The following is a 21,187-nucleotide window of genomic DNA, read 5'->3' on the forward strand; positions in this document are numbered from 1 at the left end:
TTTCACATCAATGATCAATGCCTGTGGCTCCAGGGATCATCCACAAGATGTGTTTAACCCACATCTCGGCTCATGCGGCAAGCAACAGGAACCCCCCACACACACACGCACACAAAAGAAAAAAAGATCCGTATAATGTAATATTAGTTTTTAAAATCGTGTTTGAAAGAGAAAGTGCAGTTGCGTTTCTTCTGCAACCAAGTAACAGCATTCTGCTGCCGCCTAGTGGCGAAAACAGTAGTCTCAGGATTTATTTTATGCAGACAATAAGAGTCTGTGAAATTGATTATCAGCATACATTTACCAGTATGCACTTTGTCAATCGTTTGTGGTAGAATAAATACTCATCGTGCTCGTCTCTCAGTGAACTCGAAAGGGGACAGCATACCTCGTAAGGATGAGAACTGCTTACATATACAGTATTACAATACTATTATAATCCTTAAGCTTGATAGGAATTGAACACGAGGGGCGTGATTTAATTATTCCGTGGATGTTTATATGAAAGAGAGGAATATTTGTTCGGCCAGGTGTTTTTGGCCGCTTTTTTTCCTTTGATTACGTTGCATCAATGGTAAACAGCGATGGCCAGAAGTCACGTGTTGTTCTTTCCCCACAACGCTACGTCATGTTGAAGCGCGATTGGTCCAACCCTTCAATGACGTCGTGACGTGTCCTCTCATTGGCTTGTGATAGCCGTCATTCATTTCTTCTCTTTTTTTTTGTCAACGCCCTCTGATAATGCAGCATGGGCGAAAATAGCAGACCCGAGACCCACAGCTGAGGAAGTAGACCCCTCTAATGTTACCTTTGGACGATTGTACGAAAGGTGAGTGGACTTACGTCTCTCGGATATACCTAATAGTTGTGAACACGGACGTCCGGGATGGCGTTGTTTGTCATATGAGCAGGATGGGGCAGATCATGATCGTTAGCCACCTGGACGCTAGCTCAGATGCTAACTCACGTTGCAGCAGAGGGAGTCTTATGCCACGTTAAGTTGATATTTTGTTGGCTGGATCATTTGTTATTTCTACTGTTCAACGTAGACGGACAATAAATTATGAAACGGGCAGCTGGGATCGCACTACAATTAATTAATGAACGCTTATTGTAGCAGAAATCGCCCAGCTCGTTAGCTGTGACTGCTGTTAGCATTATAGCATTTGAAATCATGATGGCTAACTAAGGGTTGATTATTTGGTACACAGAGAATGTTCGACTACTTGTGTATTGCAGTAGTATATTTATATGTGTATATACATATAATAACGTAGGCTATTTCAGGAGCAACTGGGTACTTTAAGAATGGATTTAAGAACATTTTATATAGCATCAGTTACATTTTGCAGTCATAGTGCATAAAACATTTTGAGCCCAAGAGGTCCCAAAACATTTGTGGCAGCAGATTTTTTGCTTCCACGGCCTGTTGCATAGCCATACAAGTGTTGAAATGTTGTGTTACTTTTGTGACTGTGACAGTGGCAAAATAATAATTTGAAACTGTCAAGTGTGATGTGCTGGTTTCACATGAAATGTTTTTTTTTTGCATGCATGTCCAACTGAAACAATATTGTACATTTGACTATGATATTAAACGACAACATGTTATAAGGCTCCACTGTTTGTGGCAGCAGATGTTTTTAGTGTTAAACATCTTTGAGACGAGAAGCGTTTATAGCCTTCTATACCTTTATAGCTTTTTATGAAGCTTTACTGTGAATTTCTGTATGTCATTACATATGTTATGTTTTAACATGTAGTACATTTTCCATTAATGCTAACTTGACCAGGGCCCTCTTGCAACAGACATTTGATATGAGACCTGTATATTTAAATATACACATTGATCTTAATCAATCCATAATACTAATTTCTCTCTGCTGTCAGAATCCAGGCAGATCTTAATATACCGATCGTAAAGGTACATTAGCAAAATATCAATTCACATCCTATCATGCTACAATGAAAATCAAAATTAGGCGCTTAACGGAAACTGTTTTCATCATGATTATTTCCTAAATGATTGTATAAATTATTTTTGTCATTTCGAACCAGAAGCTGGTAGGTTAACTCTCTTTGGTGACTGTAAAGAAACCCTCACCTTTTGATCACTTCAGTGTCATTCAGTTATTTTATGCCCATCGTGGATTTGTAGCAGTCCCGTGTGCTGCTTGGCCTCCGTGTTACAGCAGCGCGGTTGTGAACTCTGGCATCCAACAATACAGCCTTGTATTTCACAATACCTTGGATCCTGATCTGTAGATTTACACACAAATATATTATTCTAACAGACCCTTATGTTCGATTTCAGCTTTATATTTTTTACTTGAATTTAGGTGAAAATTACAAGATGGAAAATTCTGTATACAGGATGTATGCAGGAAGACTAAATGTTTTTTTTTTTTTTTTTTTTACAGGCTGATGTTTTCTTATACGGTCTATAAAAGTTTAAACAGTATTTTTCACTCTGCCTTTCTACTGCAGGCCACATAAAGTCAACGTTGTCTATTTTCAATGCACTTCTCTTTATGTGCTTTGCTAATGTACCTTTACGCTTTCAATTTTGCATGCATTTTGTCAGAAATATTAGACATTGCCATCACCGTTACTGCTTTAGGCCCGTGTTGCATTACCTGATTCATTCTATTAAAATGTCAGGATATTTTAATAGACTTTAATATACTTTATGTGAAATATATTACGATTGGATGGATCTTAAAATGTGTTCTTGGGTGCATCGTATCGATACATTGACAGCTGGAGTTGTCATTCCTTTTTCTATCGGCATCAGCCTCTCGTGAAGGTCAGCATGCCCTTGTGCATACAGTGCATGCTCAGTTGTTCAGTCCTCCTTCCCTGCCTGTCCTAATGAGCGGGATTCCCGTAGCACCCTTCATGTCGATGCTTTTTTCTTTAATTACAGCTGCACTGTAACAGCCACGTGGATGTAATGCTTTAATTCTTCTGGGTGTTTGTTGTTCGGGGCCGTCTCTGCTGCATCACGATGGGTTTTCACACATATCGTCTTCCTACATCAAAATAAATAGAATGGCAGAAGTCATTCTCTCGACTGTGATTTTGTGAAAATGGGCACACACACTCTTATCTAAATTGAAATGGCCTTTTTTAGGGCCCTCAGCTACTCTCTATTTAAAGGGGCAGCAACAGCCAATCCAAGCGTTTTCATCAGGTCATGTTTATTTTATTAGCCTTCAATATCTTCTCCTCCTAATCTCTAATGTCACTGATAGCCGTGATGATAAACAACTTTAGAGATGTGCAAGTTTGTTAAATAGCAAGGCAAACATTTGACCCCAGCAGCTGCTTGCACTTTATGTGCTTGATATGCGCCTCCTCTTATATCGCCTGCCACATGTTACCAATGTGAAAAGTGTTGCATAACTGGTGGGGGGGGGACAGCTGCCAAGAACCGGCTGGCTCTTCAGATGCACTTGGTTCCAGGATCACATGAGGGATCAAGAGGGTCCCACGGAAGCAGGAGCAGACGAGCACTTAAATGATTGTCTGAGAGGGTTTATTTAACCAACTAATGATCCACTGTTTTCTGCTCAGCTCAGAAGGTCCGTCACTCTGCCCTGGGTTCAAAGGCTTGTGTACTCACACAGTAATAATAATAAAAGCCATTCAAAGGTACTTTGAGGTGTGTTTTTAAGGAAGATCTAGCCCTAAAGAGATGATCTTCTTTGATCCCTTTGGGCCTAGCAAAGTGACCGTGTGACCAATTTACTGACAGCGCTCTCAACTTTCTCTGCAGTGATGCTCCAACGATGCCAATAGTGGACAAACTCAAGGAGGCATTAAAACCTTGTCGAAAAGACGCGGGCGATGAAGGCGACCTCAACAAACTGTTGGCGTCCTCTGCTAAGAAGGTCCTTTTGCAGAAGATCGAGTTTGAGCCTGCTAGCAAGGGATTCTCCCATCAGCTGGAGAGCCTGAAGAACAAGTACATCATCCTAAATCCCAGGAATGAAGGCGCTACCTGCCAGAAGGCCTCGGAGCCCGCCCAAATTAAAAGACAGGGTAAGCGCTCAAATTTAAACTGGGAAATGTATATTATTTGCATACTTTTGGTATTTCTTTATACTGTGACATAACCGGCCATACTCTTGTTTTAGTTTCAGATAATTCAAACGGGGGCCAGAACGATGGGATCCCTGCCCCCCAGAAGATGCTCTTTCCGGGTAATAGGCTCGCCCTAAAATGGGAGCGCGTGTACAGGGTGGGAGCCGGCCTCCACAACCTGGGGAACACCTGCTTCCTCAACTCCACAGTGCAGTGTCTCACCTACACACCGCCACTTGCCAACTACTTGCTGTCAAAGGAGCACAGGAGCTCCTGTAAGTACTTTAAATCAATCTACTACACGCTTCTGTACCCTCTTATGTACTGATGTTTTTCCAACCCTAAGCACACCTGCATAAATACGTTATAGAATTGACCCATTAGCTACCATCCGCCTATGGGCTGGATGTGAGCAGCTGAGATAAACGTAGCTTCCAACGGCCAATTAGATTCATTCAGGTTCTGAAACGAGACTCACCGGCCTCAAAGTTCCAAAGCATAGGTTGGATTGGAAAGTTGAAATCATCCCAGCACGTAAAAACGCTGGGATTTATTTGAGTAAGTTTTCATTGCAAGTCGAGATGTTGCTGTCTCTTTCATCTTTACCACAAAGTTGGCATCCCAGAGAGGAATCGTTTTGTGTGCTTGGGTTTGTGAGCGTCAGACTGAAGCTGGTTACATTTTCAGAAGAACATTTCAGATAAGAGGGTGAGATTTTGTTCAGAATTAATATAAACTCATTAAATTAAGTTGGACAAAATGTTTAGTGGAGTCATGGATTTGACCTCGCATTTGTACTAGGTACAAATTCAAAGTGAGAAAATGAAGATTTCTCAAAAACTGTTCATGATTAAAGTAAAATATTCGTACTTTCTGTTGATGTGGATTGATTTATAAATTTGCCAAAATCTGTTTTTTTGTTCATGGATTTGCTGATTTAAACACAAAGCAGTGTGTGCACATTAGACACGAGCAGCTTTTACAGGAGGACGAGGGCGTAACGGTTTTCTGTACACCTACTGACGGGAAAAGCTTTAAGCGCTTTGATAAGCTCGAGAGAATCCACTTTATAAGAGGGACTTTTTCCCGGTGGCTGCGACTGAGACATTTTTATGACTAACGGATTAGAAGAGAGCTATCAGAGTGTAATGGAGTGATGCATTTGGTGTGGTGGGTCCTTCGCTGCTTGCCATTCTCCGTGCTGAAAGGCGGAGAAAGTTTGTCTGGAAAAAACTGAACTTGTCTTTTCATTTCACCCTAAATTAAGAGCAGACTATTTTGAAGACAACAACAGCAGTGGAGGAGACGGTGTCGACTCGTGAATGCCAAAATCCAACTTTTCCTGGATGTGTGAATGCGCTCATCCTGTTGCATTCCTGAACAGTAAAGTCCTGAATCTGATTCTGTGTTTCAGGTCACCAGTCCGGATTCTGCATGATCTGTGTCATGCAGAACCACATCATCCAAGCCTTCGCCAACACGGGCAACGCTATCAAGCCCGTCACCTTCATAAGAGACCTGAAGAGTAAGGCCAGCATCTTCCCCTCCGACACTGCGTGATCTTATCTGAGCCGTTTGCGCTGGCTGATGCAGGAATCGCTGAAACGATGACTCGGCTTTTTGGATTAGATAATTGTCCTAATTCGAATTTGAATTTCAGTAGAGAACCTGAAGAAATTAGATTATTAGAAATTAATATTAAGGCAAGGTAAAACCAGAGGGAATCTTGAGCCGTGTCGGCACGTCTGTAAACATTGAAAGAGTTATCAGCGTAAATGCAATAGATCGGCGAAAATTCCTTCCCTATCAGATCCTAAATGCGTCACATGTGCGCTCTGTGTTTCTGATGTAAAGCGATGGAAGCGTTTTCACACGTCTGCTGTGAGAGAATGTCATGAGATTGCATGGACAGGAGCTTTTCTTTCAGTAACTGATAGTCATAGAGAGCTTAAATCATCTTGACTTGATAACGTGAATATCCCTTTTAGGCATGAAGCACCTTTTTGTGACTCCATCGTCGTCCTCTCACACATTAGCTGATTTGTTAAGAGCAGTGAGTCTCCTAATTTACGTCACACTCGCAAAGGCCACCTACCTTCAAGGCCGGTTCTTGAGGCAAAAGTACTCCGCAAATATTCTGTCCCAAAATTACAATGCTAATAAAGTAAAGCGTTGTCTGTTTAATCAGTTCTCACTTCAGATGGCAACCGTGACTTATTAAATTATTATTATGCGTGCATTCAAGGTATGCGCGCATTAGGCATTGATTCAGTAGTGATCTGATTATTGTCTTATTGATTGATGCATCGGTTTGTAATTATTCTAACAAATGGTAAACATTGTCGCCATTCTCCAAGGTCAGTAAAACAAAAACCGCACATCTTTAACATTATTTAAGTAATTAAATGGGGTAAAAAAAAAAACCCACACATTTTCAGATTTATGAAGCTGCATCCTTGAAATTATTGTAATAATGTGGATGGGCTGAAATCCGAAGTTTTATCGACGCAGCACTGGCTGCAGTGGGGCGGCAGGCTATGAGTGGTAGCACCTTGACATGGTGAGCCACTGTGCTGTGGTGTCCCGGGAGGTCCCTCCGCCCCAGGCCCCGTCCCACCCTTCTGCCTCCTGCACCTCTTTCTCAGCTCCACTCCCTTTCCCCAATGCCCTCTCCGTCCTCTTGTGACTGCAGGTTTAGCACAAAAATGTTTCCCCTTCTTTTCAGCCCGAACTCAAAGATGTATCGGATGCACTTTACGGACCGCCCTGTTTTCAAACCGGTTTAACCCCCTCATACAAATGAGACGCCTTCCTAGTCTCTCAGAAGTGCCCCGAGTCTGTCATTGAGCAGTCTGACTTGTTTCTTTCCACTCAGTGGTGACTCACTATTATGCAGGGACTCGATGCTGGGAATGTTGCGATGACCTCATAATGATGGACCGGCTTTCCCGTTTTCATTATGGAATTAGCGTAGAGGCAATGGTATGAGTGCCACATTACATCTAATCTAATGTGAGACTTCCAGATGAGACGGGAGTCGTCTGGAGCCACTAAGTGGCAGGAAGCTCCTTATTAGGTCGCTGTCTGAGATGCTCAACGCTCACAGGCTAGGTCAACACGTCAGAGGAAATGGTTCATGGTTTTTAATGATTAGTTTCAATAAATAAGCAGCAATGTTACATTATCAGTATTTATTATTATTATGGGATTGATTTTCCTCAGGCAGCAGCTGTTTCTGCATCAAGGTTGTTTCATTCATCTCCGAGTGCTTCTGACAAACCAGTTTCAAAATGCGATTTTGACTTTAACAATATGTTGAAATGTTGAAGACATTTTAAAACTAGAAAATCACTCAGAGCGCAGACCTCCGCCGAGCAGCTCATTCCCCTCCTAATTAGATTTACACCGTCCACATGTTGATCTGGATCATCATCAAAGGGTTCTAAATTGTTCTTGCTATCTTTATACACCAACCATGAAAAGTAGAACTGAATCAGAGTTGATGTGTATGGGTTTTTTCAATGTTAAAATGTAATATTGGTATAGATTAAAAATCATGCAGACAGTTTGCATTTATATTCTGTTTGAATATAAAATTCAGCTTTAAAAAGGGAAAAGCATCCGATTAACTTCAGAATATGAAGACACAACTGATGAACAGAAAAAAAATAGAATTTTCTTAGTTTTAATGATTTAAATTTTTTTCAGGAAAACAAGTTTCCAACAAGACACTTCAGATTGTCACTTTTTACATCCAGTAAAAGGCAAAATAATATTTTTGCTTGATATGATGAAACAAGGAAAACAAATGTATTCCCTTTATAGTATAAATTACATTAAACTCTGTGTTTTTTTTTAACTGCCAACCTTTGCCAGGGCTGAGCATTCCCTTCTCATGAGCGCCGTTCCTATTTATATTCACTACCTGCATTTAGAACCCCTCGCCATGGAAACATACATTTAGAACTTGGATTCATTGGCTTTAGATGTTGGTATAATGCCGGTTCCAGAACCGTTGACATTCTCGTTTTCCCGGCCAAGTTCACCACAAATTGAGAAAAGCCTTAGAACGTTTCCCGAGCGCAGCTAATGAGCACTTTTGTCTCCCGCAGAAATCGCCAGGCATTTTCGATTTGGCAGCCAGGAGGACGCCCATGAGTTTCTGCGATACACTATTGACGCCATGCAAAAAGCTTGTCTCAACGGATACCCAAAGTAAAGCTTTGATTATTGTTTCCTAAAGCCTCTGCAGAATGAATGTTTCTATCGGTTCTGACTGTCCTTTGCATTTCTGGCTGTAGGCTCGACAGGCAGACCCAGGCCACGACGCTGGTTCACCAGATCTTTGGAGGTTACCTCAGGTCAAGAGGTAGAGGTTCTTTCTTTCCGCTCACGGACAGCAATGTTTGAAAAAAAAAAAAAAAAAAACATCCTTCCAGAGAGGATCCACTCGTACGGATTGTTTCGTGTAATACTGTGATGTCATTTCCTGGCACAGCAGACAGGAAGTAGGGTTTTCGAGGTTGTTCTGAGGACTGAACCCCCTAGAAACCTGCAACGAGGGCTTTGATACAATAAGCTCCTTGCAGATATCATCTACAGTTGGCTTGATGTTAAATCGTCTACCTGTAAGATGGCCTGATTCTGAAAAGCGGGTTTGGTCGAGTGACTGTACAGCAAGCGTCCCGCTTACAAAGATTCAATTGTGTTTTTTCTGAGAAGAATTTGACAGAATTATTTTTTTTTACCCCCCCCACTTGTCTTTCAGTGAAATGCTCTATTTGTAAGAGTGTGTCGGACACGTACGACCCTTACCTGGACATTGCCGTGGAGATTCGGGTACGCGGCGCACGATTTCAGCATCGCTGTTTCTTTCTGTGGTGACGTGCTTCTAATGTTTTCTGTTTTTTTTGTGTGTTTTTTTGACTGTCAGCAAGCAGCAAACATCGTGCGAGCCCTGGAGCTGTTTGTCAAGCCAGACGTCCTGAGCGGGGAGAACGCCTACATGTGCGCCAAGTGAGTGCCGTGCATCTTATCCGACAGCATCCTACGGTTCTGCAGGGCAGCGGGAATGGCTCTTTGTTTACATTTATGGTACATTTATTCAAATGAGATGCACGTTTTAGGATGAAGTTACGTCCTTTTTTTTTTTTATTTAATAGGTGCAAAAAGAAAGTTCCGGCCACCAAGCGCTTCACTGTCCATCGAGCATCCGATGTGCTCACCCTGTCGTTGAAGAGGTTTGCCAACTTCAGCGGAGGAAAAATAACAAAGGTTTGCACGCTGCTGGTCATTTTTCAAATGCTGCCTTTTTTTTTTTTTTTTTGTCTGTGTGATTTCATGCTTGTCTTTTTTTTTTTTTTTTGTAGGATGTCGGTTACCCAGAAGTCCTGAACATTCGACCCTACATGTCTCAGAGCTCAGGCGACCCTGTGATGTACGGCCTCTACGCTGTTCTGGTGCATTCCGGCTACAGTTGTCATGCTGGTCACTATTATTGCTACGTCAAGGTAGGACCAGGGAATCGTTCCTTTTTTGTTTTTGGTGGAACTTATTTCAGATTCTAAGGATGAACGCCTTTCAGACGAGCCACCTTGTCCTCAAGGATGTCTTGGTATTGAATCTAGTAAAATGAACTGTTGCATTGATCGTCGTGTTTTGGATTTGTCATTCTAACGCCGTTACTGTATTTGCTGCTTTTAATTAGTTAAATGTAGCAGCGTTATTTCTTCCTAATATTTTGTAGCTTAAGGTTCTGATTTGTGTCGATAGTATTGTTGTTGTTGTTGTTTTTTTTATTATTATACTTTCTCTATTTCTCTTTTAAAAAGTTTAAATGAAACACTTTATTTTGTCAGTCATTCATTTGAACTTTGCATCGCCTCTTTGTTTCTTCTCAGGCAAGTAATGGGCAGTGGTATCAGATGAACGACTCCATGGTGCACGCCAGTAACATCAAGGTGGTGTTGAACCAGCAGGCGTATGTGCTCTTCTATCTTAGGTAAGATGGTGGAGGAGCCGGAAGAGATCACGAACGACGTCGCCTGCTCCTTCCTGGATGTAAATATTCTCTATATAAAAAAAAAAAGTTCAATCAACTGGAAATGCTATTTGTTAAAGGATTCCTGAATCCAGAAAGAATGCAGACGGTCAGACCAACAAGCTGGGGGCGTTGCATCCTGGGAAGAGCAGTTTGTCATCCGAGCAGATCAAGCGGGCCAACCTGAACGGGCCTCTCTCCTCCCCACAGGTCACGAAGGTAAGAGACGAGATCGCCGCCGTTTGGCATGTGGGAAGGGTCAATTTAAAAAACCTTCAATCTAAATGCGATTCTGTTCTCTTCAGAAACTTGAACCAGCTCTGCTGCGTAAGATCCAGTCCATGGATGGAGGTTTGGGTCTGCCCATTTCCAGGAACGGCGTGAGCTCTCAGCCTCAGCCCAGACTCTCCAGCTGGACGCCCGCCTCCAACGGCACTCCCAAGCTGCCCGGCGGGCCCACGGTTATCGAGGAGCCTTTTAAGAAGCTGAAGAAACCCTCCCCCCAGAGCCAAGCGCAGTACCGCAGCAGCGCTCCGGCCCCTTCCAGCAACGGGATCAGCAGGACGGACGGGGATAAAAAGCAAGGTGGCGAGGGCAGAGGCATGGCGGCGTCTACCTCAATCAAGTCTTTGTCTGACTCTTCCTCTGCCGATGCCACTGACTCGAAGGTGACTGACACACGGGAGTAGCTTCTAAACAGCGAGAACATCATTTAGATGCGTCTGTTACACAGAATGGCACGACGCCACACTGCGACACACAGGGGCGTAACCGCGCAACCGCTCCCTGTGGATTGCCTTTTGTTTGTTTTTTTTTCGACCAGGACTCCATCAGCGCCAAAAGCGCGCTGGCAGGAGAGACGCCCTCCACGCCGAGAAAAAGCTCCAAAGGCCCGGCTTCTCCAACCAAGAGCGTGGAGCGATCTCAGAGCACAGAAGGGCAGAAGGCGGCGAAAGTAAAACCCCCAACCCTCAACAACATCGCATCTGAAGCCACCGGCACCATGTCGCCTCCACCGGCCAAGAAGCTGGCCCTGTCAGCCAAGAAGGTAACCCTCCCTTGCAGCCGCAGCATCGCCTGCCGGCTGATTGAAAGCTCGTGATACGGTTCCTTGTCGATTCTTCCGCGCCGCTATCCCAGACGTGGGATATTTATTTATTTCATTGTGTGAACCTTTTTTGCCTGTTTAAGCGGCATGCAGTGTGCGGTTTCTCCCGCCTTGCCCGTCCAGTCGGCCACATGGGAACACTTGTGCAGTCGTCTTCTCCTTTAGTTTGTTTGTCCCTTTTTCTAACCATTTCTAATTCTTCTCTGCCATACCCTTTCCTCTTTTTAATCCTCCATCTGTTCTCGCCATCCCCCCCTTTTTTTTTTTTTTTAATCTTCCTTATTTTATCACATTCATGGCTATTTTCTTTAGACCACCAAGTTTTTATTTATGTCGATAACTGCAGGCTCGCAGCCGGAGTCCGAGCAGCATTGACGCGCTCCCCCCATTGCCCCGCCAGCTGTCCAGCGACCCCACACATCAAAATCAACTTCACCCGCTCACCTTCGCCTCACCTACTCACAGGTATGATGAGCTTTGCGCCACACGCCTCCTAAGGCCAGCATGTGGGTTGCTCGGTAACTCCAGATGTTGCTTGCTTCTCTTCCCAGTGCTAGTCCATTCCATTCACCTAAAGCCCAGTCATCGCAGCGTTTTGCCCACTCGAGTGGATCCTCCAAACAGCAGAGGCCTCAGAAACAGTCATTTTTTCACACCGAGCAAAAACCAAGCGCAGGACCTTTTCTTACAGTTAACGGGATTCACGATGCTGGCGCAAAGAGCCTCAGCTCTGCTGTCCAAGAAGCAGAGATCAAGCGAAAGAAGAAGAGAAAAAAGCGCCGACATTCTGAGGTGGAGGGCGACGCAGAGCCGGTCCCGACCCCGGTCCTGACCCCGGCAACGACGAAGCGGGCTGAACTCGTGGAATCCACTAGTGATGGGAAGAAGAGGAAGAAGAAGAAGCGAAAAGGGGAGAACGGGTTCGGTGAGAATGTGAAGGAAAGAGAGTGTGTCCCGTCTCATCTGGATCCATTGAACCAGGAAGAGGATTGGTGTCACGCCGGCATATGGAGTATTACATCGCATCCAGATCCAGAACCGTCTGAACGAAAGGCCCCGTTAACTAGCCCCGCCCCTCTGCAGTCCGTTCAGGAAGAGCCCAGGAAGGAGCAGAAACGAAAGAAGAAAAAGAAGCCAAAGGTCGTGGAGACTCTCCAGGGTATCGCTGCAGCGTCCGCTGCATCAGAAACGTGGGTACAAGTTTAGGATTTAGCTTTTTCCATTATTATAAGTTTGCAAAATTCCATTAAGTGCTGAGCTCAGAATGAGGCCCGTATCTTTTACATTACAGCTAAGCGGGCTCCATCGTCGAGCGGTATTATGTGTCGATCCTTTATCAAAACTCTCACAATGTTTTTTTCCTGCTTACGCTAGCTTGAACTAGCCTTCTGTGAAACATTTGTTTCTTCAACTATTCATTTTGCTCAACCTCAGTCAGACTCGGGCCAAATGCGAACAATGCAGGCGCTTTCCTCTTCCTAAATCCGAAGTTGAGCTACCGTCGGAAACGAGCTCTGCTCTGGAGCTGATTTTATTTTTTTCCCCTCTCAACAGCACCCGTAAGACGAAGGCCACAGTTGATGAGAGTGACGCTGGACATTTGATCAAATTGAAGACTAAGAAGAAGAAGAAGAAGAAGAAGAGGCTAAAAGAAGAGACTGGACTGTGGGAGGAGAGCAGGCGACGGTCCGAAGTGCAAAACGACGAGCCGGAAGCGATGGAGCCCCCTCCCAATAACAACGCCACAGACAATGCCAAAATAAGTAAAGAAGGCACGGGTATGTGAGCCTGGACTTGTCCACGCGTGCAAACTATGAAAACTAGTGAGAGATATGACCCTGTTTCCATGCCAACACAGAGAATGTATTACTGCTGAACGCCTGATTTTAATCTTGTTTTATCTGTATCCAAAGTGGTGGCGTGGGACTTCCATGTGAAGGACGGCTACAAACGCAGCAAGGCGCCTGCAGCAGCGAATGGACACGAGTCGTCAGACACCCCTCCCTGCGCCGCTCCTGTGGCCTGGGATGGGAAAAGGACGAGCGGGGTGGTGGAGGAACTGCTCAGGAACGCCTCGGATAAAGCCTACGGAGCCAACGGTGAGACACGAAGAACCCAGGAAACGGGAACCTCTCGGTGTTAATTGTTTTCTTGTGCAGTCCTCAGTTGGGATGGAGAGGTCTCGGCCATTAGCCAAGATGCAATCGAAGACGCCCGCCACGCCAAGCGCGACACTGTGATCGACGAATGGGACGAAGAGTTCGACAGCGGCAAGGTGAGGGGAAAACGATCCGATCCTGAAGTCGTATCACCTCGACAGCTCGTGTAGTAATAATATCTTATTCTTTAACTTTCTCCCATTTTTTTGTTCTGAAAAGGTGAAGAAAGTTAAAAACTATAAAAAAGAGAAGTGGAGAAGCGGCGGGGGCAGCATCTTCCAGAAGATCCAGGACAGGCGGAACAAGTGGTCTGTGAAGCCCGGAGGAAAGAGCGTGTTTGGAGGCCGTCGCTGAGAGACCGCTTGATACCGAATGCAAATCGAGACACATACTCAAGAGCAACCTTCTGTACTTTGTTTTCCCCTCGTTCATTTTTCCTCTATTTTGTGACGTCCTGGACACAAGTTCTTGAATTAAATTTTATGAAAAAGATTGTTCCTTCGACTTCAGATTTATACACAATAAAATATCATGTCCTCACTCACATTGACCAGAGAGATTTGACTTCCCCAACTTTAATCCAAATGCCACATTAAGTGCTTAATGTAATGCAGTATTTAATGATAACCCCTCCATCTTAGTTACTATAGTTACTTAGTTACAGTACAACCATAGTTCCGATGGTTACGCGAACAAGCGACACGCTGTTTCTTTTTTTTTACTGAAGGCTATTCAGATTATTTGAAGGGCTCAGCAAGTCCAACATCACAAAAGTGACCTTTTTTTAATCCTCTATCAAATTATAACGATCCAGAATTATTCATTGTAACATTATTTTAGAGCCCTGTATAAGTTTATTATTTTATCCTCTTATCTGCTTTGGTTTTATTTTATTTTTTGCATGCATGTCAAAAAAAAACATTACCGGTAATTGAAACAAATGGTATTTTTGTTGGCTTGTTTATAGAACTTTCCCGTTGTGAGAATCATTTTAATGTCGAGGCATTTTGTCACTAAAGGATGCGCTGCTGAATGGGACGAACAACTTAGAGATTCAGCAAAGCGCTACATTTACCTGGATGTAAGAATGTCCTAAAGGCTCGTGGTGGAATGAGAACTTGCAGGGTTGAGATTTTGTATTTTCCTATCACGCTCATCTCATCAGTCCAACATTCAAACGGTTCTTTACCAGTGTGCTAAAATAAAAAGGATTATGTTTTATACTTCAGGCACTGTGTTAGAATAGGACTGCCATGTGCTACCAATGTATTCCCCCTTGCATCATATATATCTATGCAATTTTCTGAAGGTCATGCTGGTCACCTAGAAACTGGGCTAAGACTCAGGAACTCCAGACATTCTGCATTCCATCCTCGCATCTGGTCAGACAGCCCGGAGTAGTCCCACCATCTTGCATCCTGTAGAAACTGTTTTTTTTAACAGTGTATTTCAGGTGTGGGCACAAATGCCCTAAACGTAAGGTTAAAACAAAAATGCTTTGTTAGTATTAGACTACTGTACAGTCCATCTTGTGCACCACGATTCCCTCCAACGCTGTAAAGAATTGCCCGTGTTCTTTTCATTTTAGAGATGTTGCCTTGAATTGGCTTTAAAAATAAAATGAAAAAGCTGTAGACTTTAATGTTATAAATGCATAATAAGAAAAAAGAAAAGACAGATCTTTATGTGCTACAAATCCTGGGATCGTTAGACGGATATCAACTGGAGAATGTGCTTGGTCACTGGTGTGCGAGAGCGTTTGTTATCTCTTCATTCAAAATCCCTCCCACTGTAATGTGTGACGAGAAGCCAGTTTCCATAGGATGTGTGTGTCGGCGTTGAAATCGGCTTAGGGTGCGACTCTCAAACTGGCACGGGAACATTTAAGAGTGTGAGCGGACGGTCTTTACATGTTTCCAGTGATGGCTCTTACGTTGTGCACCACCTGACCAGGGAAAGAGCTGCTTTCATACTGAAAGCAGCTCTTGCCACACTATACATAGCTATAAAGGTGCAATAAAGTTGTGACTTTTGTGAGCTGATTGTTTAATTTTGTCATCTATTGCTTTGAATTGCGATTAAAAGTAATGATTGGAGTTGGAGGTCTGATTGAAAAAAAAAAAAAAAAAAAGGTGCGTTGATAGAAGCAATCAGTTTTTTTCAATACTTCTGTTCATTTATCCAATTGTTTATTAGGATTGTACAAAAATTACCAATTTCAGCAAAATTGAATGGAATGGAAAGGATTTTAAAAGTAGATGAAGTCGATCCGGAATGACGTGTTTTAATTTAACTTACGGCGTGCAGAAGGTTACGGTAGTCCAAATCGACTTGTGTTCTGCTCATGGACGGATGGAGGTACAAGTAGAGCAGGTGGGTCCCAATCTGCTAGTGGAAAACTCCACGTGATATAATGATGCTCAGGAAATCCACTTCGCTGACGAGGCAAAAATGCAGTTGTTCCCGACGTGCTGACTGGTGCATTAAAGTGAACTGAAAACCAGTTCAGGTGAGTAAATAGAATGTTACGTTACAGCAGAGGATTTGTGACGATGTCGTCTGCTGTAATAGTCTTTAGGTTTAAACTCTTTCTGGAGATAGAGCAGCATTAAATGCATGCTTCCTCCGTGGAGTCCGGCGGCGGTGGCTGATGACTCTGTCAAGACTGATGAAGATGATTGGATTGCGGGAGAAATAAACTACAGGCCTAATTGTGTAGGGAACTTCCTGTGTGAACGTTTGCGAGACTGAAGAGCAGTGTTTGAGCATTCATTCATTCATAAAAAAAAAAACATTGGATCTATTTAACATGAAAAGTTAGACGAACAGAACAAAGCATGTGAAATAATATTCTTAATGAAATCTGATGTTAGAAATATAGTCAGGTCCCGCATCATAAATGTCAAAAAGGTGCAAGATTCAGCAAAGCTGTTTTTCCTATGTGATTCCTCGTGGGGGGGGGGGCAGCCACGTGCGCACTCGTCTCTGGATGCAGATCGGTGGAGAGATCGATCCACGCGGACTTTAAACGGCTGCCGGCGGTTTAAGAGGGAGACATCCAGAGAGCTGCCACGAAGTTGGAACGTGGGAGGTGAGCGCGAAGGCAGAGCGAGGTATCCGGATATCTGCGGGCGCAAGGCGCGCGACGACCCGGGTCAGTGACGGCCTGAGCAGCATCAGGACCACCAGGATGGAGGCGGAGAATCACGGTACGTCCTCCTCGCCCCACGCCCCGACGCGCTGCTAGCTTTTATCGGACGTTTTGGAGCCGAGCCTCTAAATGCACCACCAGTGCGCGCTTTTAGCTTTGACGCGCTGCTGCTGTGCCAAGAGGACAGGGAATTATAATCCAAATATACAGTTCACGCTGCTGCCAGATTATTGTGAGTGAGTGGACTGAACGTCAAAAAGGAACTAATGTCGCCTCTCAAAAAAGGGAGTAGCTGCTGTGATTTTCTCAGGTGGGAACGCACAGCCAAAATAATTTCAAACAGACCTGCGTGATGATAATTAAGCATCACACTTGCACCTGTGACAGCGTGGATAATCCACATATTTACACATTCATGTTTGTGCAATGGAATATTTTTTTATTCCTGTTCTTATTGGACTTCACAAGATACAAACGTATTTATTTAAAGTAGTTTGAGATTCGAGTTGACAAAAAAAAAAACACCTACAGATTTTTTTATAGGAAAGTCATCCCATGCACTGACATGATGTTATAGGGCGATGATCTCAGGATGAGCCATAGAGGATGACTCAGTTTAAACCACGCTAGAGGCTTCATTTCAATTATTTAGCAGTTCTGTTTTTCAGTGAGCTCAATGCATCTGAAAATAGAACCACCAGCAATGGCCTCATTGCAACATTTCAACTGATGCTCATAAAAAAAGAAGGGAGGGCTGGTCCCTCGACTGACAACAAAGAGATCCTCTTCTAAGTTTGAATTTCAACTTTTAAAGGATTCTTTTTGCACCCTGATTGCAGATTTTCCTGTCTTTGCTTAGAAGGGAAGCCAGACATTGAACCATCAGTCGACAATTATTTGTCCTTTTGTGTTAAAGTGTTGGAGCACAAGAGAAAGGATGTGACGAAGCGTCCAACACATTCAAACGGCACTCACTGTCCCTGACACCTCCTTCGTCAGATCATGCTGCTGGTGATCTTGAATGAGAAGGAGTCACCTCGCCTTTCCCTCAGTGCTCGGATTTTTCAGGATATTGTAGGATAAATAAAAAACAATAAAAACAACTTGTTTTGAAATTTGAGCTGCGCCCAAGAGTGTTCATCAAATTCGGTTCATTAGTGACCTAATTTGAGCTTTCACGACAGTCACCAAACTGTTTTTTGCACTGTTGGTTGGTGCTGCTGCCGTGCACCATCTATCTCGGGATTCAGTCGGTGCCTTCTCTGTTTCTTCAAGACTTCAAAGGCTGCAGGTTGTCAAAATATCTTTGTTTTATCTTTTTTTTTTACTGTGCTTTTCTTTTCGGCCATCTACCTGTCAGTGCAGCTCAGTTTCTATTTGCATATGAAGACTGCACAAAAAAGGAAACAGTGTCCTAGTTTGCATGGTGCATTGTAGCATCAGACACACGGTTGCTGTTGTTTTTGGTGCCATCTGTCCTCTCAGTTTGACCCTCGTCCCTCCTTAGCTTGGTGACTGATGCTTCGACCCACTTGAATTTAGCTGTTTTTCTTGATATGCTTGCACTGTCTGCTCGGGGGGGATGAGAGATAAGCTCCTCCTATGCGCCGTGCATACACAAAGAAAAATTGTCAAAACGTCAGCAGCAGAATCTCAGTGGACTAATGCAGAGTTATGCTGAAAGAAAATGAAAGATGAAAAGGCAGGATGTTCAAATCTGGCACCCCAAAGTCAATCTAACTTGTACTAGCAGCTATTTTTCTAATTTAATCGTTGCAAGAGTTCAGAAGTAGAAGGTGATCAGTGAAACTCGGTGGAAAAAGGTTCTAGATTGTTCTTGGTATCTTTATACAGCAACCATGAAAAGTGAATCAGAGTTTTTTAAACTGATTTTTTAATACATAAATTGTGTTTTCAATTGTATTTTTTTTTTCTGACCTCATTCTGGGATCAGATTCAGAAGACATTTTGCATGACACTGCATATCGGACCCCTTCATGACTGTGATTTTTGGTGAGTCAATTGAATGCATATTTTATAAGATATGATCTTTTGAAAAAGCCTCCATTATAAGATCCAGATGGGTTTCCAGATCACTCTCAAATTTGAATGGGGTCTAGGTCAGACCAAGACCCATCTTCAGATTTATCCTTCATCAAGATCCATCCTGCAGTTTTTCTGTAATCCTGCTAACAAACAGACAAGCAAACGCTGACAAAAACATAACCTCCTTGGCAGAGGTATTGACATAGTACTGACATAAATCTTTTTACTAGATGTTGATAGTACTGTCAGCATTCATACATGGTTGTCATCATCATCATCATCAGAAACTCCCATTAGAAGCAGCTCCTGTTTGCAATATTTCCACAAGAATGATCCACAAATAATAAAAATGTATAGATGAATTAAATCTTATTCTGCAGATATTCAAATAGTGTCAGAATGAAAGCCAGGCAGAGATGTTGTTACAGGCTCTGTCCCCTTGGTGGCGCCTATAATCACTCAAACAGATTACGTTTGAGTAAAAGGCGAGAATCATAACATGCAGTGGCACTGACTGACCAAAGGGAAATCTGACAGCTCAATGACAAAGACAGCTTCACGGTGTGAGCACGTGTTTATTCAATGAGGTGAATGTGTTGATTTTTAGAGAACCTCTTTTTTGCAGTGACCATCCAGTGGAGGAAGAGGATGCAGCCGGTCCAGCTTCAGCAACTATACTAGGGAGAGAAATGTGTTTCTTTTTATGCAATCAAACAAAAAAGCATTTGCAACCAAAGAAAAAATTTGCAAACAAGACCATTATTATCTATCAACATCATTATTTTTGGCTGCAAATCTTTCTTTTTTTTTGCATAAAAAGAAACAAATCTCTCGCCATACTAGACGGCCCCATTACAATGTGTGGCAGCTATGTTTGAACAGTTAGAGCGCTGATCCATTATAATCTCCCCCCCCCCCCTGCAGTCTTTTAGGTCATGATGCTGAGGTGGGACAAGAAAACAACAAATGAGAAAAGTGCTCCACAACTCCGCCAGAGGCCACAAACACCTCCTTTGTTGACGCATTAAGTCTTTATCTTGTGTTGCACTCCGCCTAGCATCACCCCTACAACATTAACCCACTATGTAGACTTAAGCTACCCACCGAACCAAACCCACTTAGCCACCCACTCATCCATCGCCACCTGTTAAATGCTGCCTGCAAGATGCTCAGGGAATTGCTGACACATGCTTATTCGTGAGACCAAGTTGAGGAATATGCATGATAGAAAATGAGAAGAATATCCTTCCTGCTGACTTCACTGTGTGCCGTGCCATCGTTGCTCTTGTGACAGGCCTACTCCCTTGGGTGATGTGCAGCTGCAGCACATTAACTTGGCCGTGACTGACTTTGCAGTTCATTCATGGGTCATTTCGGAGGATTCTTCTCGGGCCTCTGGCAGCTGAACATGGCCCGTGATAGTTAGGGCAGGGCAGGGATGATGCTAAACTGTAGAAATGCAGCATGTGTCACATCGGTTTTGTTCAGTAGGTGGCACCTTGTCAAAGATGCTACCCTTGACGACAAGCCGAGAGTGAACGTAGAGCTGAAAACCAAATTAATGACCCCTGCTGAATGAGTGACAGGCGTGCTAATCCAGAGTGGCGTTGGAGCAACAGTCAAGGTAAACAGTTTTACTCTGCCCCAAGGGAGGAAGTTGACGATCCCAAGTGAAACCAGTGGATGCTGAGGAGAAAAGCGTCTTTAGCAGGACCAGGACCCCAAAAATATGTCTCTGTTGATCATTGCAGTAAAAGCATCCTAAAGGCTCACAGCATTTTGCCCAGAAGCAGATCATTGCTTCCACCAGGTTGCCAAGCAACAATGACATCTTGATATTATTATTATTCTTTTTTTAATGTGCTCTTGAATCCAAAAATGATGGGTGATGAAATGCTAAAAATTAAACAAAGGGTAAGAGACGAAGCTCAAAGACTGTAGCCCGCAAAAAACAACGTGGCTCAAGGATGATAAAAGATAAAACCTAATTTAATTATGTCTCTATTTTCCCTGCGATGATTTCTTTCTGCCTTTTGTTAGTAGCAGCAAAAGCAACAGAAAACGAGTCATCTGCCCTAAAGGCGTGCAAATATGATCTCCAAAATACAAACAGACTTTCTCATTTGTGCCTGCAAAGCTTCGGTCCAAGAATATAGATGCTTGAATTAGAATGGAAAGTAACAAGAGAGTGCAAGTGGGAGAGAGAGAGAGAGAGACGTAGAGAGAATTAGAGCGAGGTAGCAGGGCAGGTTGGAGGGAGGCTGAGCGGGAATAGGGGAACCGGGTACAAAGCAGAAGTGATATCAGCATCTTAGCAAGAAGATGCACATTCTAACAGAAGGAGGAGTCGAGAGAAAGTAGGTAAGTTGTTTTCCGAGGGAGGAGCACAGAATCTATCCAACTGGCGGGATTAGGAGAATCGGAGTGACATGAGGAGGACCTAACGGCTGGAGTGTCCTCATGGACTGGAGGACCTGGCAGCTCGGAGAGACTCGATAGGCACGATTCTGACGCCAGGGCCTTCACGTCTTCCTCAGTGGAGGCACTGACGGACCCCACACCTCCACACAGACTAACAAAGACTTCACGCAGGCGCC

General features: G+C 43.6%; 1 protein-coding gene across 1 annotated transcript; it reads left to right on the forward strand.

Moving 5' to 3' along the window:
• Positions 1–822: 822 nt before the first annotated feature.
• usp36 (ubiquitin specific peptidase 36) lies at positions 823–15,472 on the forward strand. Its single transcript, XM_068749525.1, has 20 exons — positions 823–829; positions 3,779–4,044; positions 4,140–4,361; positions 5,501–5,611; positions 8,199–8,301; positions 8,388–8,455; positions 8,855–8,925; positions 9,020–9,102; positions 9,249–9,360; positions 9,456–9,596; positions 9,987–10,087; positions 10,207–10,345; positions 10,432–10,794; positions 10,950–11,174; positions 11,581–11,699; positions 11,786–12,424; positions 12,789–13,012; positions 13,148–13,333; positions 13,394–13,509; positions 13,613–15,472. Exons 2-20 carry the CDS (start codon positions 3,792–3,794, stop codon positions 13,745–13,747), a joined length of 3,411 nt encoding a protein of 1,136 aa, XP_068605626.1. The 5' UTR covers positions 823–829; positions 3,779–3,791; the 3' UTR covers positions 13,748–15,472.
• Positions 15,473–21,187: the final 5,715 nt, after the last annotated feature.

The sequence above is a fragment of the Brachionichthys hirsutus genome, chromosome 16 (assembly GCF_040956055.1).
Source record: "Brachionichthys hirsutus isolate HB-005 chromosome 16, CSIRO-AGI_Bhir_v1, whole genome shotgun sequence".
NCBI lineage: Eukaryota > Metazoa > Chordata > Actinopteri > Lophiiformes > Brachionichthyidae > Brachionichthys > Brachionichthys hirsutus.